The sequence below is a fragment of the Vidua chalybeata genome, chromosome 5 (genome assembly GCF_026979565.1).
Source record: "Vidua chalybeata isolate OUT-0048 chromosome 5, bVidCha1 merged haplotype, whole genome shotgun sequence".
Lineage (NCBI taxonomy): Eukaryota > Metazoa > Chordata > Aves > Passeriformes > Viduidae > Vidua > Vidua chalybeata.
Window position 1 is genome coordinate 66,677,559 of NC_071534.1, and position 23,448 is coordinate 66,701,006.

Consider the following 23,448-nt stretch of genomic DNA (forward strand, 5'->3'; position numbering starts at 1 on the left):
ATGGCCTTCTACTATTCTGAGTTTCTCTGCATAATACAAAAGCAACAAAGCTCGGCAAGTCCAAAGGTCTCTCAAAGTGCTTTTCAAGCACCTTAAAATCTGTCATGAATAGTTTTATCTCTGTTTTACAGATGTAAATAAGGGGGCAAAAAGGCTAAGTTACTGCCCTGGGGTCACACACAAATACTGTGCCATAGCTGTCCAGTATCCTGAAAGTATGGTCTTCTTTCTTAATTGCAAAGAATCGCTTCCTCCCTCTTTAGTAATTTTTCCTCATAATTCATAATTTTTTTTGGTACTTAGATTTGTTAAATTTACATGTTCAAAGCAGACAGTCTAATGTTTTGCCATTTAAAGTTTTAGGTGCTTCAAGAATAATGGAAGACTAAATCCCCACACTTAGGTACAACTGCTGCCAAAACCTTGGAGACACCTAAACTTACCATACTCCACTTTATGTAAGGCCTCCAGACATCTTTTTAAAATGCTTCGCTCTACAATGACAGCACTATCAACCTCCATAGGACAGCTTCTTTTCACAGACCCAGAGAGGACCGAGAAAACAGATGAAAGCCTTCTAGTGAGCTCAGCATGGAAGACATTCTCCATGTGATTCTCAGGTGCAGGGCAGGACTTGGCTTAGGCAGAAGAGCATCTCTTCAAACCTCTATAAATCAATGCCCAACCCCAGTGCCACCTTCTGATTAATTTTTGGGTTAAGCTCTGCTTGACCTGTGCTTTGGATTTTCTAATTCCCCAGCCAGAAGCAGGTAACTCAATTCCCAATTCACTGCACAGTTACTTCAGGAATGTCCATGGCTAGTGAATACTTTTTATGGGCTTGCTTATGACCATGGTATAAGCCATGTTAGTGTGGAGCATCAGACTTATTGAACACGAGGTTTCCCAGAGGTCTCCCAGGTGGCTTTGAGTGTGCATGACTGAGTCAGACATGGTCATCAGGAAAAGCCCCAAATTGTCATTAAAATAGGGGAGGTTATTGTAATCTGAGCAATGCTTCACTATCATCAGCATCCTGAGTGGCAGAAAGTGATAATCAAATTCCCTTTTAAAGTGCTCTAATGCTGAGTTGTGTCATGAGGAAGTAGTTTCCCCTCTTTAGCTCTCTCTCAAGTATGTATATACATAGACAGACATACTCACATACATTTTGTAAGCACTATACACATATCCATAGAAACAGCCATGAAGAAGATTTGGGACTGCAGTCACTGTCAGTACAAGTCCATGGAAGCAATGGTGACTTAAAACAAACTGAAATTTGGTACCAGGTTGTGAATACATCATTAATACTTCAAATGACACATGCAGATAAGTTTGCACACATATCACCTCAAAATACTTGCTTAGAAAATGTAAACTCATTGCTTGCAGCTTAGCAAGGAGTGCTAAAAGGAGTGCAACAGAAGGGTTCCCACACAATGAGCTCACAGGATTCACTCCTGCTTGGTTTTGATGAAGGGGTACATTATGTTGGAGTGCTCCAGTGCGCCTGGAGCTTGCTGAGGGGAAGGAGTAGGATGTCATATTTTGCTCTTGATCCTATGATTTATTTATACAGCACAATGACTGTTAATCAGAAAGGACATTTAATAGTTTCTTACTCATTAAAGGGTAGCTCTCTTACTACAAGAGCTCATGAGAAGAGAGGAAGTAAGTTAGACTTCTATGCATGCCATTTCCAGTAGTTTGCTTTGACACTAATGGGATAAGAAGAAAGGAAACTAAAATCTGCCATTTTGGGACCTAATACCAATTTTTTTATGTTGTCCTTGAGTTGTGTTTACAAAGAGGTTGTTTTGTGTGAAATGCACATGTCCTTGCCAGAAGCAAGTCCTGTTTTACACGAGACCCCATGCAACCATTCAACATTACTACATGGACATTCATAAGCCCCCTTCCTTCCCAGCTCCCAACAATGCCAACCAGAGATCACAGAACAAAAGGATTGGGTGAGCAGCCAAGTAACAGTGACAGAAAGGACATCATGCAGAGCATTAGAGTGAGCAAGAGATACTGAGGAGGACATCCATTCCTGAGGGTACATTATGATGGGTCATGGACTGGCAATGACCCAATAGATTCCTTGCATTGCAAAAGGAAATGCAAGGAGCAACAGCAGCTAAAGAATAAAAAAGAGGGAGGGGGAAAAATGCAGCTGGGCAAATCTCTTCTGTTACAGACAAAGGTGAAGTCATCGTAGCAGAAACAATAATTTAAAAAAATCCTCCTTCTTCAAGAAAATCTTGACCACGGCTAAGAACAAAGAAGAATGTTCTAACAACTATTGGCATCTACTTAGCTGGAGATGCCAGGGTTTGTTAAGATGTCATAGGATAGGTGTGCCCTGGCATTACAGGGGACTGACTACGTGTTCTTCTATACTTGCCAATTAAAAGCCAAAGACTTGCTTTCATTTTTAAAGCATGTTGCTCTCAAGTCAATTAGATATTTCTTACAGATGTTTTAAAGGATTGCCTCTGCGGCACTACATTTCTGAGTGAGGTTTTTTACATTGGGCTGATATACCTGTTGTCAGACTCCCTCAAGGAAAAAGGAGCCTCTCCTACAACCTTGACAACCCAAATCCCCAGTGACAATTCTTTTACCTTCCATATGTACTGCAAGAAGAGGAGTCTTTATGCAGGGACACAAGAAAATTCACTTTGCAGAGCAAACTGTGTGAAACTAAAAGACTCCAGAGAACTACATATGTAGTAGTAGTATGGAACTGAAATCAACTTGACCCCCTTATTTGGTGCAGAGATTAAAAATCAAATTATCACTTTGCAATTGATAGTTTTTGTGGCATGATTACTGGGGAAGGCTGTCCACCACAGCAATAAATACTCACTGTTTACGGTACCTGCTAGTGCATTAATATTATTCAGTCCAACAGTGGCTCCAGCCAGTCCTTGGAGAGTACCCAGAGAAGTCAAAGAATTCATGGCCGCACCAGCTGTGGAATTAGCAGTTGATGCAGCCACTGAAAGGAAAAAAAGCAAAGCAAAATTAAGGCAATTAAGTTGGTTTATTTTATTTGATCACAGAGCAGCTTACAATCACACACAGGAGCACAACAGGGCTACTTGCAAGGAGAAGGAAAAAAGAAAATGAGATCAACAAGACCAATCTTGTTCAAGACATTAACAGCGTGATTGTTCATGGGAAGTGTTGGTGAGTCTAGAACTGCAAATACTAGATCACAAAATTCAGTGCTATTATTTGCAAATAAAACACCAAACCAGTATGTCTGGGATCAGACACTTTCTCAAAAGTTTGTCAATCAATCTAGCAACCCAGGTTGATCAACTGACCAGGCTTTTGAGAATTTGCCACACACCTCAAAGTCCATCATTACACAAACAAGAATTACTCAGTAATTTTGTCATACAACAGAATACTATTCTGGGCCCCAAATGTTAAGACTAAGTTTAATTATTCTGAAGACACTGTGCTCTAGGACACTGAATAAACTTCATTTAAAGACCTGAAGATCAGAATAAGAAGAATGACCAGGCAAATGCAAAATATAACTACCATTCATTTTATTGCAGGCTTTTATTCTGGCTTTTGTACATAGATAGTCACGTATATGCACAACTGTGATACTGTATGTATCCCCAAAAGCTCTGCCAGAGGGGAAAAGATGGAAATAATGTCCTTGATGCTACAATGTCAAGGGAATCATGAAGGTGGTAAGATGAATCCATCTAAATTATGTGTTTAGGGAGAGAAAGAGACTTGTCATAGAAAGTAGTAAAAAGTCATCATTTGGGATAGGTTGGGTGAACTAGAAATACCTGCCTGTCTCATAGAAGTGCCTTGGATAACCAGTGTAGATTAAACACTTAACTCACAGGTAGGTAAAGGCTTACCAGATGAATCACACTCATAAAAGCTGCAGAAGCAATTAAGTTTTTAGCTTGTCTCCTGAGCCCTATTTTCATGTATCAGTCATAAAGACTTCCTTTCTTTTTCTGTTATAACGTTGCATTATCTTAGGAAAAGTGAACATTTAAAGTCAGAGTTTTGTTGATGATGTACTGGAGGCACATCATATCTACAACCAGGCTTTTTTTGCTCCTATTCATTACCTAGCTATGAAATAGTTAAAACCACTTTTATGTGATGCTTTTTTGGGCTGTCAAACACATCAGACTACTCAGTGAACCCTCAAGAAAGTGAAGTCTCTAGAGCTGACAGGATCCAGTAAAGAAAGTAGGAGATAACTTTTTCACTCTGTGGGTAAACCTTGAAGCTCTAACCTACAAATAACCTGCCTTTGCAACATTAAGACCCACCAAAGACAAGTTTTCACACTCTTGGGGCCTCAAAGTACAAAGAACATTCTTGCTGTGGGGGAAGAGAGATTTCCAGACTCCGTTATGCAGTCCTTGTCTCTTAACATCTGCGATGTTAACTTGAATAATTTTGTATGTTGCAAACAGAAGCAGCTTTGGTTATTCAATCTGTCCCCACAAAGCAATAAGAATCCAATAATGTCTTTGATTAAAAAAAAAGTAATTAAAAAAACAAGCAAAAAAACCCACTTTTTTTCAGATAATGTGGACACCAACAGAGAAAAGAGAAAAAAACCAAAGTGAATTCCCCATGACCAACACTGGTCTGTGTTTCTGTCAATGCTCATTAGCAAAAGATTTAAATGGCGTATATAAAACTCAAATCTGAAGAATCTGATTAGTTTTGACTTGACTAAATTCCATCCATTTTCTGCTTTAGAGGATTATTACAATTTTCTCTTGAGGAAACACATATAGTTAAGAAATGAGAGAAATGGGGACTAGGAAACTGCCTGTAAATTACATTAAAGCTGGGGACAAATAGCTCCCGTGAACAAGAGCCATATGCTTATGTATAGTCAACACATCTGTTGGAGAAGGCAAAAAAAATCTGTTTAAAACCTTCCCTCTTTTGCAGCCCACAGTGAATTATGGGGGCTCTTATTCCTGGCTGCTCAAACACATGCTCCAGGGATGGTCAGTATCAACATCTCTTTTTTTCTTTTTTTGGTATCAAGTTTCTCTATTCCATCAGGCAAATAAAGAGCAGGTGCCTCAGTGCTTCTCCCACTTGAAGCTGCAATGTAGATTATCTAGTTTGCCTGAATAAAGACTTGGCACATGCTGTACAGTACTGGGTGAAGCTCTAAAGCAACCCAGGAACAAGTGTTATGTTGTTGTGGTGTTTCTTCTGCTTAGCAGTGATCTGCCTCACAGATGCAATGGGACAATGCTCTTTCCTCTTTGGCTTAAATATTTCTTTGACAAGAAAGAATTGGAACACATTGTGTGGTTTCCACCATCTTAGTGAAGAGGGGGTGAATAGAAATGAACTCCTTTTTTTATGGTGCTTGGAGAGATCAAGCAACCTCTGCATGAGGCTTCCTGAGAGACTCCACACTAATTGATTGAGGCCTGTATGTATGAAATAAAGGTGAAGACAGACAGAAGAGCTAAAATGTTACCATAAAGGGGCTATAAAAGGTCCAAAATATTAACAGAGGTGAAAATTTCTAACAAAATGCTGTATAAAAACTAACAGATGAAGCAGTGGCATGCCTTGTCCCCCAGAATTCTAAGGGAAGATGAAACAAAAGTTAAAAGGTCCTACAAGACAAGCATGAAGGCTTATACCAGCTGAAAGTTTTTACTTTGTGTGCTCCCAGATGAAATCCATCTAGAAACAAGGACTGTGCTTCTCCTGTCCTTTGCCATTTTCTAGTTGCTTTCAACTAAAAAAAATGTAACATATATTAAACTGAAGGGAAAGAAGAAAAATCACATGCCTTGTGGTAACAGCAAATGACTGCACTACTTTGGGGGAACCTGTATAACTCTCTTGTGTCAGCAAAACTCTCAGGCTCCACAAATGCTCAGAGTAATGGCAAAGGAAGAATAATTCACTGTCAGAATACTTTCTATATGTATGTCTTTTAGTTGTCCAGAAGACAAAAATAGATTGGCTCCCTACATAATTTATAAATTGGGTTTTACCAGGTTCCTCTGACACCAAATAAATGAAAAAAAGGAAAAAACAAATTCACAACTCCCTCCATTCTCCACACCAGAACATTCACAGAATCACAGAATATGCTGAGTTGGAAGGGACCCACAAGGATTATCAGGTCCAGCTCCTGGCCTTGCACAGGACACCCCAAGAGTCACACCCTGTGCCTGAGAGCATTGTCCAAACACTTCCTGACAATGAACTCCATCAGGCTCAGTGCTGTGACCACTGCCCTGGGGAGCCTGTTCCAGTGCCCAACCACCACCTGGGTGAAAAACCTTTTCCTGATATCCAACCTAAACCTCCCCAACACAACTTCAGGCCATTCCCTCAGGTCCTGTCACTGGGCACCACAGAGAAGAGTTCAGTGCCTGCCCCTCCTTTTATTATGCTTCCTCCATTTAACAGATACAATTTTTGCTATCAGCTTCAAGCTTCAAGCCAAGAAGCTTGGCCTTTGGTTAATATATTCATTGACAAAGTTCTCTTTGATACAGAGAACAAATTTTTATTTGGAGTGGTTGCTCTACACAATACAGATATTTGTGTTTAACTAGTAATGCTGCACTCATGGAGATCTTTAAGGCTGGAAGGAGCTGGCATTTTCAAATGTTCTCAAAACATTCACTTCTTCCTATAAATGGTTATAACACCTTTTAGATCAGTGATTTTTTTTTTTTTAACAGCAATGAGCCATTTCTCTTTTAAATTTTTATTTAAGCAACACTTCAACACAATTCCTTAAAACTATGCCAACCTAGAAAAACAACAGGAATTAGCATAGAAACTTTTGGCCATTCTTTTGGCTAGCTTATGTCAATAGAGTCATAATGATTTACATCATCTGGATTTGCCTCAGCTGGAAAACTGGATTCAGGATAACAGCATCTAGGAAAGGCAATGATGTGTAAATATTTCTTTGGCTTTGTTCCCCAGACTGTGGATGGAATTAATTTCCCCACCTTTGGCAGCCTTGTTGTTAGTTTAAGCTAGTCTAGTCAAAACTAGACTCTTTCTGAGATTTAATGACCTCCAATTCAGACACCCTACCTTTAGATTTCTATTTCAGGTTGGGCTGAATTGCCCTAAAGACCACATGCATGAGCTCAACTACCAGATGCTACTGGTGCCTTTCCCAGTTTTCCCTCAAACTTCTTGTGCTGTCCTGGATAAAGCAATTGCTATGATTTTTGTTGCAAGATCTTCTGCTTCTTCACAGTTGCTGCCTGTCTTTTAGAAAGCTGTATCTTAGAGGCACAGGCACATTTTTTGTCACACCTATTTACTTCCTACACCTCAGACAAAGGAGTGCCCTTGGTAGAGCTTCTTGCTATACTGAAACCACAGACCTATGCTTGTAGTATAGCCTTGGGCAAATCCCACCCTTCTCATGTCTCAGGACAATTTATAAAGTGAATCATAGAATCAAAGAATGGTTTAAGTTGAAGGGTATCTTTAAAGATGAGCAAGGAGTGACATTCAACTAGAACAGGTTGCTCGAAGCCCCATCCAACCTGACTGTGATCGTTTCCAGGGATGGGCCATCCACCACCTCTCTGGGCAATCTGGGCCAGTGTCTCACCACCCTCATAATAAAAAACTTTCTTCCTTGTATCTATAGTCTAAATCTACCCTCTTTTAGTTTAAAAGCATTGCCCTTTGTCCTATTTCTACAGACTCTGCTAAAAGGTTTGTCCTGATCTTTCTTGCAGGCCCACTTTAAGTACTGGGAGGCTGCAATAAAGTCTCCCTGGAGCTTTCTCCGGGCTGAGCAACCCCAACTTCCTTAGCCTTTCCTCATAGGAGAGGTACTCCATCTCTCTGATGATCTTCAGGAGTTCTTTTCCCACAGTGGAGGTCAGGGTCTGGGAAGGCTGCTGAAGACAAAGAACTAAACAACCCACCTCTGACTGTTGCACTGAAGGAAAGGACCTATTCCAATCACATATATGCCACTATGTTTTAGCAGAGAAATGGTTTGCAGTGTGTAGTCAGGCTCATTCTTTTCTTAATTTTTTTTGGTAAATGTCTAAGTGACAAGAAAAAATCCAGTGACTTCTCAGCAAAGTCCTATACCACAAAAAACCCTGGATCTCTTGGAAACTCCCTGCTATATGTGCTAACTAGGCACTATTTATGGGCAGTGTAAATTGTGCACTTCTCCATTCCTCTCCACTTTGTCTTGTCCCCTTCCTCCTTTTCCAACATGGGTATCCTGTTTGGAAATGATACACAAACTGCAAGTCTTGGAGTAAGATACTAAGCACATGAGGCATTATAAACATTTTAAGTGAAGCTTCTTATTGGAAACATTATTTTGGTTTTAGGGCAGGACTAGCAGAGAGAATGGGCAAAGAAAAGCAAGGGCAGCTTCAGCTCTTTGTGGGCATGGAGAGTTGCTCTACACCCTGCCAACCCCATCCATGTGAAGAGCAGCTATAATGTTTCTGGAGCAGAACCAGATTTCTGGTGCTGCAGGGCTTCAGGGCAGCTCCAAGACTGGCTTAACAATGCTGGGACTTTCCACACAGAGATCCACAATGGTAAGTAACTGTGTCAGCCCTGCTGACAGCTTTCCTTTAGGCAGCCTTTGCTTACACCCCACAATTGTCTGTCACTGTCTGTCACAATGCATGGCACAACAGGAAGCTCAGTGTTTAGTCTGATATCAGCCACTTGCTTATCACCACTCACTTATGAACCACAACTTCGTTCTTATTGTTTTACTTAATGGAGAGTTTAAATAACTCAGTGTTCAAGTACTTCTTTTGCTCCAGTTAAGATGATGTAGTAGTGCACCAGGGATCAATATTGCCCACAAATTTTAGGTTCAGCATCTCTGTGGCTAAGCATGAGAAGTTGCAGAGAAAATGTTCTCTTTTGGGAGACACTCCTGGCAGATCTGTATTGGCAGTTGTCTAAGTCCAGAATCCTCTTTCTTGTGCTGAATTTGGGTGTATTTCGGATTTTCTGCTGCCTTCCTAAGCTCACTGAATCCAAGATAAAATGGATCTGACACTGGTGCTGACTAAATGGCTGCCATTCAGAGGGATTCAGATGGGCAGAACTGGCCAACATGAAACTTATGAAATTTAACAAGGGTATATGCAAAGTTCTGCACCTGGGGAGGAATAATTCCTTTCAATAACACAGCAGGGGATGGATGGGGTTGGGGAGAAGCTTTGCTGAAAAGGACCTGTGGGGGTCTTGGTAGGAGGTGACCATGAGCCAGCAGCATACACTGGCAGCAAAGAAACCAACCAGCATCCCAGACTGTGGAAGGGGAGCCAGGAAATCCAGGTTTCCTCTTTACTCAGTGCTTGATAGATCACATCTGAATACTACATGCAGATTTGGGCTCCTCATTGCAAGGAGAACATTGATCAGGTGGAGGGAGCTCAGTGGAAGGTCAGCAAATTGGTCAGGGGCTCCAGCACTCATCCTGTAATGAGCTGGGCTTGTTCAGGCTGGAGAAGACGTGGCTCCAGGTGAACCTAAAGCAGCCCCCAGTGCCTAAAAGGAGTTGATCCACTAGATAGAGCAATAGCACATGCAGGGAAGATGAGAAGTACATTGAAACTAGGGAGGTTCCATTCAGATATAATTAAAAACATTTGTACTGTGAAGATTGTCAAGCACTGGAACAGATTACCTGGATTGCTCCATCCATGTCCTTGGAGGTTTTTAAGACTTGTTTGGATCAACCTGATCTCATAGGAGCAGGGAGTTGGGCCACAGACCCAACTGATCTTTCAACCTCAATTATTCTATGGTGTCGCCCTTATTTTTAAGATTTTCTAAAGCCTTCTGAGTTTACATTCTTGTACCAAATTTTCTCACACAACTTTCTGTAAATAACTTGTTGTTTTGCATTCCTTCATAGAGGAGGAGAAATTTGATGGACTGGTAGTTTGTCCAGTCATTGGAGAGGTGGCACTTTCACCCTCCAATCCACTGTCACCTTTGGAGAACTATAAATGTTGGAGTCAGAAATAAACTTGCCCCTTTTTTACTTTCACAAGAGCAGAGGCATGCGTCGTGCTTTCTTGTGTCCTATAGTGACACTATGGGAATTAGAGCAGCATAGGAGAAAAGTAGAGAAAGTCAGCTCACTCTAAGGCAGAATGAAAGAAGGCTGAAGAATGGAGATGTGTTGAAAACTGAACAGTAGAACCAGTTTCTGTTCTTGGGTCTGTTTACAGAAACAGAGGTTGACACTGAGTATGACACTTAACTCTCACCTGTGGTTTTGGTTCTAGGCTGCCACAACTACACTGTGTGGGTGCCGTTCCTAGGGCCCAGCCTATGTCTAACAAAAAAGTTCTGACCTTGGCTCTTTCCTTGAGGTTTTAGATTCTTCTTAGATTCAGCAACGTGCAACGAAAATAAAATCACAGCAGAATAATGTAAAAAAAGGATATAAAGAAATCATACAGAGAGAGTAAATGCCATAAAAAAAAAAAAAAAAAAATTAACAGCTCCTCAGTCAGCGACAGAAAAAAATGCTAAGAGTTTATAAGATAATTATAAGGACAAAAGAAAAAGAAATATTAAACCCAAAGTAGAAATCTCTAATTTCAGCCAGCTGAATTTAAAATCTTTGTTTAGTACACAAAATCTCTTGGGTAAACAAAATATGCCTTTGTCCCTTGCTTCGTCCAAGAGGGATAATAAAGCAAAGAGACAACACTGGATTTAAGGATAATCAGATTAAGGCTGCATTCTCTGTTTTCTTTCTAATCTTTAGTTGCAATAACCAATGATGTTTGGAACTGTGTCTTGAAAATTGTATCTAAACATGAGGAACACCTGCTGGCCTGACTGAAAGACTAAAGATATTGGACAAAGTTTTGTTGTGTTGGACAAAGTCTGTGCAAAGCTTCTGACTTTGGTTTATGTTATCTTAGTTTTGTGGTGGTACTCTCTTAAACAGAGAATGGCACCGAGCTGTAGGAGGCTTTTATGTAGATGGGAGTCTGGACCACTGGCCTGGAGTTAGGAGGGATTCTGCACAGATCTGATCTTATATATTCAAGATCAATCAATTAATGTGTGTTATCTTTTTGTAGCACTAACCCAACTGGTTGTTTTGAAGAGATGGAGGCCACAGAGTTTTCTCCTAAACACACAAATGACATGTCTTATGGAAAAGGGGAATGATTCAAATATAGTAATGCTGGAGTTTATGAAATGAGGATTATAAACACAGTGTGGGGGAGAAGTGGGAAAGTCAATCATGGTACCCGTGTGACATTGCTCCCAGGAATTTGCAGTGGTGTTTCTGGCTGAAATGAGATCATCCTACGAGCTCTGACTGCAGAAGGTACATTTTAAAAGGGAAGAATAATTAAGCAATGACAGAGGCATCATCATTATTAGATAATCACAACCCAGGGGCATTAGCAAACGTTGAGTGTCTCTAATCCCATGGGGTCTAATTATTCTGTGATAATAACCACACCTCCAAGTTTTAATTTATTCTTGTGGAGAATCTGGAGGGGGAGGGGGAGAAATGGGGGCATTTTAATATTTTTGCTAAAAGAAGATGCAGTTGGCCTTTCACTAGGGCTCATCAGTATTCTGATCTAACTAGCATGTGTGATTGGCATTAAATTGTCTGCCCTTTACTGTGATCTCCAGCCAATCTGAGTATCCACCTTTGCACAAACTGGTGCCCTCCCTGCTGCTAACAGTACCAGCAGGCCCTGGTTCTATTTCTCAGGGCAGATTTTGGCAAAGATTAGATAGATTTTTCTGGTCTGGAGAGGTGTATTTTCCATAAGGTCCTGTGACAAACACATTGCCATTGTTATGGAGAAAGAAGTAAAAATTTGCACATTTTCTGGTATCTTGAAAGTGCTGGCTGACATGTCAAGAAGGAAAATTCTAGGAAGTTTAAGTGCTCTGCTTGTGCTTGGATAGGATAAAATTAAAGTGACAGATGCACTCCAGGGAAAGAGCACCAGGAAAGCAAGAGAGCAAGAAAGAGTCAGGGGAAACAAGAATGACACTATAGAAAGACATATACCAATATCACAGCCTTTCTCCAGGAAGTCAGTGCCCCTCTGCTTCTTCATTACTCACAGGTGAGCTGTGCCCATGAAAGATTGTCCATTTCTTCTCAAGGAACAGGGAAAGAGAAGCAGCAGTGAGCAAAGGAGGAAGGGAGAATGCCATGTACTCAACATCTGGTCTCTTTTTTGTATCTGTGTGCATGCATGTGCAAATGAGAGAAAGCATGACAGAGAGGGAAAGGAGAGGAAGGAGTCTCCCCATGGTGATCCTTCTGGTTCTGGCTTTCTGAAAACAGGTTTATATTTTATTAAATCCTTTCAACATTTACTTTTGCAAGAATAAAAAAAAAAAAACCCAAAAAACATAAAGAAGTGAACCAACTCATTTGAATTCTTTGCAAATTCAGAAGTCAAGGCCTTTAACAATGGGAGAATAACTTTAGGTTCATAAATCCATACTATTCAGCACTGCATGGGTTTTTGAGAGCTAAGAAACCTTGGGAGAAGTGAAAATCAGAGACACTCATTTTAATCACTTGTTTCTGTTAATACCTCACTTGACATTTATGATTGTCATGAAATTACAGTGTCTACACCATGGACCTTCCACAGCAGTGCAAAGAATGAGGAGAAAACAGAGCATACAAAGGTACTACAGGTATGGCAGATAAACTTATTAGTTGGTTATTTTTGTAGTTTTCTAGTCCTCTGTTCCGTAATTTTCCTCCAAACCTATCTATCTAGCAAAAGGTATATTAATAAACAAGGGTTTATTGATTGGGCATGTCTTTGTGAATCTAGGCTGGTTTTGTGAATCTTGGCATTTAAGGGCACATTTTCCTATGAGATTTTGAAGACAAAGAAAGAGAGAGTACAAAGCAAGTCAATATTCTGGGCCAATTCCACGCTGATGCTTCTGTTTTGTTGAAATGCATTTCTCAGTGAAGACCATCCACCTCTAGCATAAACTACAAGCTGTTCCTCACTACTGGGCCTGCACCATGTTATGCATTCTCCCCAGCACACCACAACAATAACTCACCTTTGGTTTTGGGTGGGAACTACTTTAGAGTGGCTCAGGAACAGAATAACAATGCACAGGGAACTGGCTTGAGTTCAGCTTCATAGCTGACCATTGTGTATTTCCAACTGTAACTCTAAATGAAATCAAACCAAATTGAATCATCACAATATGAGGAAAACAAAGAAGTGCTGAGCACTTAGGTCTCTGTTTTACTCAGTGGGGCCAAGGACTGCGGCTGTGCTCGTTGAAGCACCACTGAGTTCACATCAAAGCCATTTCTAGAGGGAACTTCCAGCTGTGCTCTCATGTTTATTGCAGCTCTCACACAATTTGGAGCAGGCTATTGTTCCAAGATGCATGCCCTGATGCTGAAATGACCTCCATGTGGAGCTGCATCAGAATACAGCCACTTATAAATCACTTTCCAAAGAATTTCTCAGCTAAAATCAAGAAGGCTCTACTGAGGCCAGGATCTCCTGCCTGGAGTAGAGGTTCCTTCACATGACCCCTGGTGTGCCTACAACATCTTTGACACACTTTCAGCACTAAGCATTGACAAACACCATGCAATAGCATCTCTCCATAAAAAAAAAAAAAAAAAAAAAAAGAAAAAAAAAAAAAAAAGAAAGAAAAGAAAAGAAAAGAAAAGAAAAGAAAAGAAAAGAAAAGAAAAGAAAAGAAAAGAAAAGAAAAGAAAAGAAAAGAAAAGAAAAGAAAAGAAAAGAAAGAAAGAAAGAAAGAAAGAAAGAAAGAAAGAAGAAAGAAAGAAAGAAGAGTTCCAGCAGAGTCCAAGGCTATCATTCAAGGTAAGCAATGTTTTTGTTCTACAAGTGCTTACCACATAATATATGCCAATTCAAATTCTAGTACATGGGAGAGGATGGCCTGATTCATCTTCTTTTTCACCTCTCTCATATATCTGTCTTAAGATAATGTAAACAGTCCTTGGGAGGTGTTTGTCTTTCCATTGCAACAAGATGTTTCTGAAAGGCTTGTTTCCTTCAGACACTTAGGAGTCCTATCCATGGTATTTTAGAATAGAGATGAGCTAAACCATATATTGAAAATGTGAGTTTGTTGTTAAAGAAGTTATGAATCCAGAAGGTGCATGCAATTATTTCCATGGCAGATGGGTTTCTAAGTGGGGTGTGCAAGCACAGCCTTATTGCAATAGCACATCCACAAAATGCAGTTGTTCACCCCTGGGAGCTGCAGAACTTGAGGATTATCTTGCCTCGTGAAATTACTCAGCCAGGTCCTTTGCAGACCATTTTTAAAGTCATACTGAGTTCACTGTGACACTGGTTCTTTTCATCCATATTACACATTTTTGGTCTACAAACAGCAAAGGCAGCTGAGGGTTTACTTGGTTTTAAACTCATGCAGTTGTTGGAGATACTTTTGTTTGGCCATTGCATAAAATAATTCAGTAGCCCCATATTCAAGCAAATAGTTCTTCTGAGAGAATGTTAAAAAAATTAAGAGATTAATAGTAATAAAAGTGGAATAAAATTAAGATTTTAAAATTATTAATTTTTTACTATTAATCAAAATTTTTCTGCCTTGGGTGAACAAACCAGGAGCATCCATGGACACAAGCACAATCCAGTAGGATTGAAGGAACAGTGTTGGCAGTAGTTGAAAGATCCTTCAAATGCATGAGTTTTTCTAAGATTTACATTATTTGCTGGGTATTATGAACTGCAGCATTTTCTGGGCTTGTAACTTCTTGTAAGATATATTACATATAAGCTCACATATCTACCTGTGTAGGCAAGCTGATATTATCATCTTTCTTTAGTAGAAAGCAACCCTGAATGAACTTCAAATAGTGCTTCCAACAGAAAGAAAAAAAAGCTTTTTTTTTTACAAACTGGGATTCTTGTAGCTTGAAACAGAGATTAAGAGCAGGGTAGAGAGACACTTACAAAATATAACGTATTATACGTGTTATTTGTATACTGCAAGCAAAGTAAATCCTGAAATGTGCTAAGGCAATGGATTTAATACTTTAGGAAGATGATAATGTAATAATGTTTAAAAAACAAACATGTCTCCTGTTGAATTAGATCCTACTAATCCATGGTTTAGTACTGTATGCTGCTTCCTGAAAATAAAAAACAAACCTAAAAAAATTAACTAGCACAATGCTTGACTGAAAATATGCACAAGTTTCTGTCCTTCGGTAATAATGGAATTCTGAGGAAACAGCTGGAGATTTCTATGCCAAAAATTCATAAATTGATAATGGTGATTCTAAAACAGATAAGGAGCTTTGCCAAAATGACCCCTGCAGTTGTCAGGCAGCCTCACACTGCTTCACAAAGCAGTTCTGCCCACCCTGAGCCCATTCAGTGCCTGAACCTCCCTGCGATCCTTCAGGCTGCACTGATGCATCTGCTCAGAAACCCTTCTGTGAGGAGAATGTACAGAGACCTGTTGCATTTTAAGGGACAAATATGCAAACAGGTCATCCCAGTGAACTGATGGCCTGTCTGCTGCCATCAGCATCCTTCAGGTTATCACTGGCTCATTTTCCCAATGAGGACACCAGGGAGAGACAGTGCTGTTCCAGGGAGGCTCCATATGAATCCATCACCTCTCCTTTTACTGTACTGGAACTCTGGGAGGTTCTTAGCCACAATTCCCACTCTTTTCTTCTTTAGTTATTTAAGACATATAGAAGCATTATTAAAAATATAAATATAGGTCCAAAATACATAACCAGTTTCCTATTTTTGGCTCCAACTTGTGCTTGCATGCCTGCTCAAGGGTGGCCTAATAATCAGATGGGCTTAGTACCAATATATCTCCAAGAAGCAGCATAATCTCTGGGCACTAAGAGCAGTCAAAATCAACTCACTGATTGAGGAGCCTAACCACAGACTCAGAAATCTAACACCATGTGTTGTAAGACCAGCTGACACACAACAGCTCAGAAATATACTTGTCCTGCCACAAATCTCCTTGAACTATCCAGTCCAGTAACAGGCACTGGCATGTGGGCATGCTAAGGTAAGGATTTCTTCCATAGCTTCCTTGAAAACATATTCTTTTAAAATATTGGTGCTGAGATCAGAGTTAAGGCATTGAAATGCTCTGTCCTCCAAGCACTAAGGTAACAATGCTATTGATATAACTAGACTTAAAGACAAAATTTAAAAACATACACTTGGGTTAAGTGTGTGTACTGTACATACACTGTATTTTAAAACCTTTATTTAAGCTATGTCTTACATATATCAACTGTATCCTGAAAATAATGAAAATTATACTAGGGAGGTTTTCTGTGTTCTGCAAAACTAATAAAGCTTATTTTAAATGATTTTACAATAATGGAACATGCATTAATTCCCCATGAAATGGCACAAAAAGAATCAATTTGTACTATAGCACGACAAGTGTCATTCTGCATTTTAAACCAGCCTTTTCCAACATGAAACATCTACTTCAATTCAGTCTTTAGCAAACTGTCAGACCTTCCTACATACCTACTGGTAGGGTTATTTTTGAATCATCCTGGAAGCAAATCACAACTATCTCAGTGGGTGTACTGGCCTCTAACAAAATGTCATGGTGGCAGCCTTGCGCCACTGATCGGAGAAAAATGTATGGTACTGAAGTGAACAAAAAGCAAATCTTCTAAGAAAGGTTATTTGGACATTCTTCACTGCTTCTCAGCTGAAGCATCTTGTATCTTCTGTGAAATCTCTACCATTTCAACAGTTGTGCTCACAACATGAACACCTTCAACTAACAAAGACAATCTTCATACTAGATTAGGGGGTAGGGAAAATAATGAGCTACAGATGACAGCTATAAGTTATAATTCTCTGCTTTGACCAGAGGGAGAGAATGAATTAATTCTTACAGGAAAGGCAGTATATTTTTTTTTCTTTTTCAGTTTATTCTATACTTCACAGTCTTCCTTTTTTGGGGACTGTTATTCTTCAATGTCAGCATCTGTCTGAAAATGAGTATTTTTAGACCTTTGTGCTGAGGAGAATATTTTTTTTTTCAGCGTAAGACTTAATGGCTGAATACTGACATAATATGACAAAAGCTGTGCTGGATTTTAAGAGATCATTAAAGGAAAAAAGTTTCACTTTCTCACTTTCTACCCTATCAGTATTTTTTTTTCCCCAAGTATTTCCTCTCAGGGTTACACAACAGATAAACCTAAAGAGTTTTTTACTGAAGCATGAATAGCTAGTTCAGTTGTGTGAACAAATAATAGTTTAGAGAATCAAATAGTCATGAAAATGTCATGGACAAAGAAGGCTCCAAGGTCTGAAACTGAATTATCTTCTGGTTTAGCAATTCCATCCCCCCACAGCTCAGAAATTATATTGTGTATGTTCATGCAGATAAATTTAGATATATAATTAGATGTTTTGTCTCTTCATTTACACATAGTAGGGCTTTCCTACTGGTTACTGAAACAAACAATTATATTTGAATTTGAAGAAACAAAATTGAAATGATCTCACAGAGGCTGTGGAATCTCCATCCTTGGAGATACTCAGACCTTGACTGGACATGCTGCTAGACATTCACCAACCTGCTCTGAGTGGTCCACATTTTACAGTGTTGTAATTAGCCCTGTACCACCCAGGACAGTCACAATACACATTATGACCCTTGGGAAAATTAGGGTAGTGGGTCAACTGAGGGAAAATAAATGTCAGACAGTGTTAGAGACAGATACTTTGATTCTGAGCTTATATGTCCCTCCTTCACATGCACCTCCAGGCATTCCCACCACCCCCTGAATGAACCCTGCATCTCTGCAGGCTCTGGAATAGGAGCCTCCCTGCAAGCTCTTTGCTCGATGATCCATTTACAGGATGTGTCAAGGACAGCCTCTGGAGGAGAGAATAAGGTTCCTGACACTCAGCTAGGATTCATCCTGTCCAAATTGGGATATTTACAGTGTGGATACTACAGTTGAGGTAGTCCCTCCAAAATCCCTTCCCAGTTAACAAGAAATGCAAACTTCCAGGTCCCCACCCTAAGGGAACTGAGACAAACTGGATAAGGCAAACCTGGAGCCAGATAAAAGCTACCCCAACCCAAATCCTTGTGTTATGAAATACTACAGGTACCTGCCTTTAAAACAGTATGAAATAGTACTGGTACCTGTCTTTAAAACACAAAAAGTATCCTAAGCAAGTGAAATGAAAATAAAGTGAAGAATTAATTAACTAAATAGAGGTGATTAAAGTAAATAAAGGAAACAATTATCATATCAAAATAAAAGACAAGAAAGATGATTAAATGAGTCTTCAAAAGACCCATGAGAAACTCATGAAAGACATAATATGCCTTTACCTGGTTTTTAGTCTTTCATGATTTCATTTTAATTTTTATTCACTACCATCTGATAATTGCAAGAAACAGTTACTTTAACTATAGGCAATTTAAACCATTTTAATTTTTTTTCCAGGGCCCAGAGACAAAAGAACCTATTTATTGCCTGAGGGGATTTTTACTAAAATGAAAGCTTAATCTTTCATGTTTTTTTAAGCAAAGGCTTTTAAAAAATCATTTCTAACAATGCTGTAGGGAGACACTTCCATGGGTATGCAAAATTGAAATTATAAATTTACAATTATAAAAAAATTAATAGTTTGGGGGATTGTATTGTCTCTGTTCTTTCTGAATGAATACTCTTTCAAGCTTAAGAGAAAGTATTTAGCACATGGAGGAGAACGAGTGTCCTTAGACTCTCCTGCGGTCAAAGCTGTTTAGTCAGAATGTATGGGAGAAAGATCACTGGAGTTTAATTTGTTTGGAAATCCTCAAATATAAATGTCCCACTGGCTTTTCACTTCCTGGCCTGTTTTTCTGTGTTGCCAGTGCACTGAAGTTGGCCTGACCACTATCTACTCTGTCCTAGTGTGGTGCACTGATGGTTGCTAAATCTTAGCTATGTAAAATTAAGCTTCAAGATGAATTTTAACTGAAACAACCGTCTTTTGAGGCTCTTATGACACATGTTTACAAAGGACAAGAACAAGAGCACTTGGTCAAAGATTGATTCGGGAGAAGTTTTCAGGGGAGATATATCTGGAGAGAAACACAGGTATGATTTTTACGTGTCTGCCATGGTTCAAGGCATACTGGAAGTACACACTTATGCCCATCTCCATTCTGTGCAGCATTTTACCTTTAACAACATCAAGAAAAGGATTAAATTTAAGCATCTACCTTTGCCCTGCCACAAATGTGGGCTGTTTTCTCAACTAAAAAATATTTATTTAATGCATTATCTGGAGAGATGCAAACATTTCTTCCTGGGCTTAGTGCAGGCTTTGAAATCAGACAAAATAATTTACACTTTTGAAACACAACAAGCTGAAGTGTTCTATTAAAGGAAAACTAGACCAAAAAAATACCCTTAAGGCCTCCAAACATCCACACACTGAAAGGCAGATTTAAATGTTTTCTGCCAACATATTTCAAGTTTTAGTGGAAACACTTTGAGCTACTATGAAAAGCTTTATCAAACTAAATTAATTTTCCATGGAGCAGAGAAGAATCATTGAAGATATTATTCAGGTTTACAAAATATGTAATAGGGTGGAGAATGTGGAACCAGATAAGGAAAGTTAAAATGAAGAACATTTTAACAAGGCTTGATTTTAGGTTGGTTGTGCAACATAAATAGGTCAGTGGACCTACCAGAGGTTTTGAAGCTGTCTAATATTAGAAAACCTGTGCACAGGTACCATCTATAAGATTTTCAAGGGCAACTGGCATTCTGAAGACACTATTTGAAAGGCTAAATGTCCAGATTTTTTTGAAAATAACACAAGTTCAATGTGCTAGCCAAAATCATTAATCTCTTTGGAAAAAAACCCTTGGTATCTGCTCTCTAATACCACTCAGAGCAATAGGAAGCTCTAGTTACCCCAAAGATATATCTGCCCGGTCCAGTGGAAGCACCTGTCTACCATGGGCCTCTGCAGACCTGGACATCAGATAAAACAACCTCCCAGGTATTCAAGGAGCTTCAAGATCAGGCTAAAAGGGAACAGTGAGTCAGACAGGCTGGATAAGAAGACTGTTGGACAGGGAAGGAAGGCAATGGGGCCCCTAAGGTTGAATCCAAGTTCTGTGTGTACATGGCAAAACAAAGTGCACAACAGGAGCATTCTGGTGCCATTGTGCTGCAGAGCAGCAAAGAAAAGGGGAGTTAATTTCCAGCCCCTCTGCACCACAGAGCAGTGCATTGAACTGCCCTGGGAACTCTTGTCAGTATGGGTCAAGATATGTTGTGTGTGACTTGGGAGGACAAGGCTGCTCAGACATTTATCAGCTCAACTGCAGAGATATCACAGAGCATGCATGAAATGCAACATTTCTGCTTCTATAAATGGGTGGCATTTAGACAGGTGTAACATGGAAACACTGACAGTGGGAATAGCCTTTTCCAAAGTGCTAAGTCCCAGCTCCAGGACAGAGGGAAGAGATTGCTCAGGTTTAAAAAAAAAGCACATAATCAAGCCAAAATTATTTTTACTCAACCTACTTCTCAGAGATGTTGCTAATGAATATTATTTTTAGGTCAAGATGATGCTTGTGCCAGAAACAGGAAAATTCTACACAGACTTAGTACTAGCCAAGCTTCTTTCCATTTAACCTCAGCCTCAAACAAACAATAAAACTGTAATATAATGGGAGCTCTGGCCAGCACTAAGACCCAACACCACACTCGGTCCCAGTTCTTTTTTGCAGTGAAGACTGTTTTCCTTACTGATGAGCTCAGTCTGCCATGAATTACTTTTTCATGGGGGATAAATACACACTTAAACAAGATTAAACACAAGTGTTCTTTAGTGGTATCTAAAATAATATGAATGTTTTTTAGAACAGCAATAAACACACTTCATGATGCAAATAATTACACCCTGCAGCCTTTATGTAACAATAAGTGGCCAAATTCTCTATTCAGCTATATCACTGTAAAGCCAGAGTAACTACACTGAATCAATATCTCTCTCTGTGGATTCTGGAGATTCTGAAGTGTTACCTAAGCCTGAATTTGCCCCCATTTCTCTCTAGGGCTTTGGAGACATCAGACATGCATGTCTGGAAATCCACATGGTGGTCATGGAAGCATTTCCACCTCTTATCCTCCTGCCCCCATAATGAAGTCAGAATCTGGCTGTGTATTCCTTGTGCATCTGATATCACTTCTGTAACTGTGTACTCAGGACCAGAAGAAAGCTCAATTGGGATCCAGCAAGAGAAAGGAAAAATAAAAAGGACTTAACAAAAATTCATTAAGGGCAAAGCAATACTTGCGTGTGACGGGAATCAAAGATCAGTATCTTGGGGATTAAAAAGAACCACCTCAGCTGATTTTCCTTTGGACGGAAGAAATTGGTCATGTTCTGAATTCTTTGTGAAAAGTTAATTTTATCTTAAGTTTCCTATGCAATTGTAATTTTCACGCAGAGTTTTTTAAGATCAGTCTGTTAGGCTTTAATGGCCCCTGAAATGAATCTGGAAAGGTGAACATGCCCACATTGGACCATTTCAAAAAGCAGTTATTTGCTTGAAAATAACAGCAACAAAGATGTATTCAGCTGTTAAAAGGTTCTTCACAATTTACATGAGCATGGAACTCATGACACAACATGGAACCAGTGTTTTAACTACCATCTTCCCCTTGACTACCATGTTTGTGAGTTGGAAGCAGGCACTTTGCTCTTACCAGGACTTGTGAGGGCTCCCAGAGCACCAGTCGTTGTGGAGAGAGGGTTTGCATTGGTGGTGGTAGCTGAGGTCTGGGCGGCGGCTGCTGCGGCTGCTAAAGTTGCCAAATTCTGTAATTGTAAAGCGTTCATGCCTATGTGGAGAAGCAATAGGGTTAATTAAAACAGGTAATCATCATCATAATCATCAAAATGTGCTATTTTCAATGGGCATGGAGCTTGGGGTGTACCTTGCCGATAAACTCGATTATTTTCATTCCTGAGACATCTATAATCTCAAACCACCTCTTACAGTTCCTGAAGAGTATTTCTCATCTCTCTACTTTGGAGTTGAGAGAATGCACCAAAGACACTAGCCTATACTCCAGGAAAATTAAACCTGGTTTGTGCCTCTTCTAAGGGAAGTGTAGAATTAAAAGTCATTTAAACTCTGTGTGAAGCCCAGGCACAATATTATTTCCTGACACAATGGGGGATATAAAGAAGATAACTAGCATTTAAAACACATTCAGGACAGGGTCATATAATTGGAATGAATAAAATTTGTTTCCCATGTTTCTCAGTTTGAATGCCTAGAAACTTGTCTGATTTTTTCTGAATGTTAGTTTGCCTACAAGAGATATTATTTCTCCCTGCACACTTTGTATTTCAAACAGAGGAGCTTAACAACAACTTGGAGAAAATGAAAAAAAAAAAAGAGATTTAAATACTTGGGAAGTATGTTTGAGAAAAAAAATGCAATGAAGGAGAGGTACTTTCTAGGAATTCAGATCTCCTGCAATAATGGAGAGTGATACTGCATTTCAAACACAGGTATTGCAGACTCAGGTTAGTACAAATAATAATTTCCATAAAGAGGAATTCTTACTGTCACAGCATTAGGGACTGTGAAATGAATGTTGATATAAACATCTATTTCTGAATAAAGCCCCAAATTTAAATACAGCATGTTCCAGCAGGCAGGTCAGGCCTCAAGTGAGCACCTAATTTGATTGAGGTTCTTATGTGGATGTCTCAAATTCAGTTCAGATGTTGGTGTTTTTGAAAATGGGACACCGTTGCACTGGTGGGAGTTAAGATTTTAGTTGATCCAAGATTTTAGTTGACACCAATTCATAGCCTGGAACTGGAACAAGATACTTGGAGAAATTACATGACCAAGAAGCTCTTTAAGGTTTCTTTTGGAGGCTAAAGACCATCTTAAAAGATAAGGCTTTTCTCAAACATTACTAATCTATTACTATTTTGCAAGACACAGTTCACATGTATGCAAACAACATAGTTTTATTTTTTTAAATTCCTCTTCTAACTTACTGGTTTGCCTTGGGTGTAAGTATTTCTTTTTCCCCACGAAGAATTATCTTGCTTTGGTAGATAGCCATAAGACTGCAGACTACTTCAAACAAGATTTTGGGGATGGAAAAGACTGGGACCCAAATCTTTGCGAACAAAGCAGTCAGTAACCCTCAAAATGAGATATAGAATTCATTTTCTTCCTGGACTGATATTGGTCCTTAATTATAATTTACCTTCCTATTTCATAAGGAGAATAAGTAATTCAGCAAAGAATATCCAGCAAACATTGTTGATCTTCACTGAGGCTGTATTTTAGTGCCAACCTGTAACAAGGATTTGG

General features: G+C 39.4%; 1 protein-coding gene across 9 annotated transcripts in view; it reads right to left on the reverse strand.

Annotated features, from left to right (window-relative positions):
- Positions 1-23,448, reverse strand: part of CELF2 (CUGBP Elav-like family member 2) — a 540,383-nt gene that overhangs the window by 12,433 nt on the left and 504,502 nt on the right. For 7 of the 9 annotated variants that reach the window (XM_053942011.1, XM_053942012.1, XM_053942013.1 and 4 more), the window contains 2 exons: positions 21,812-21,946; positions 2,888-3,007 (listed from right to left, as the gene is read on the reverse strand). In XM_053942011.1, coding sequence (XP_053797986.1) covers positions 2,888-3,007; positions 21,812-21,946 — 255 coding nt within the window. Of the gene's footprint in view, positions 1-2,875; positions 3,008-21,811; positions 21,947-23,448 lie in introns of all 9 variants that reach the window. The other 2 variants (XM_053942004.1, XM_053942008.1) reach the window with 1 other exon arrangement.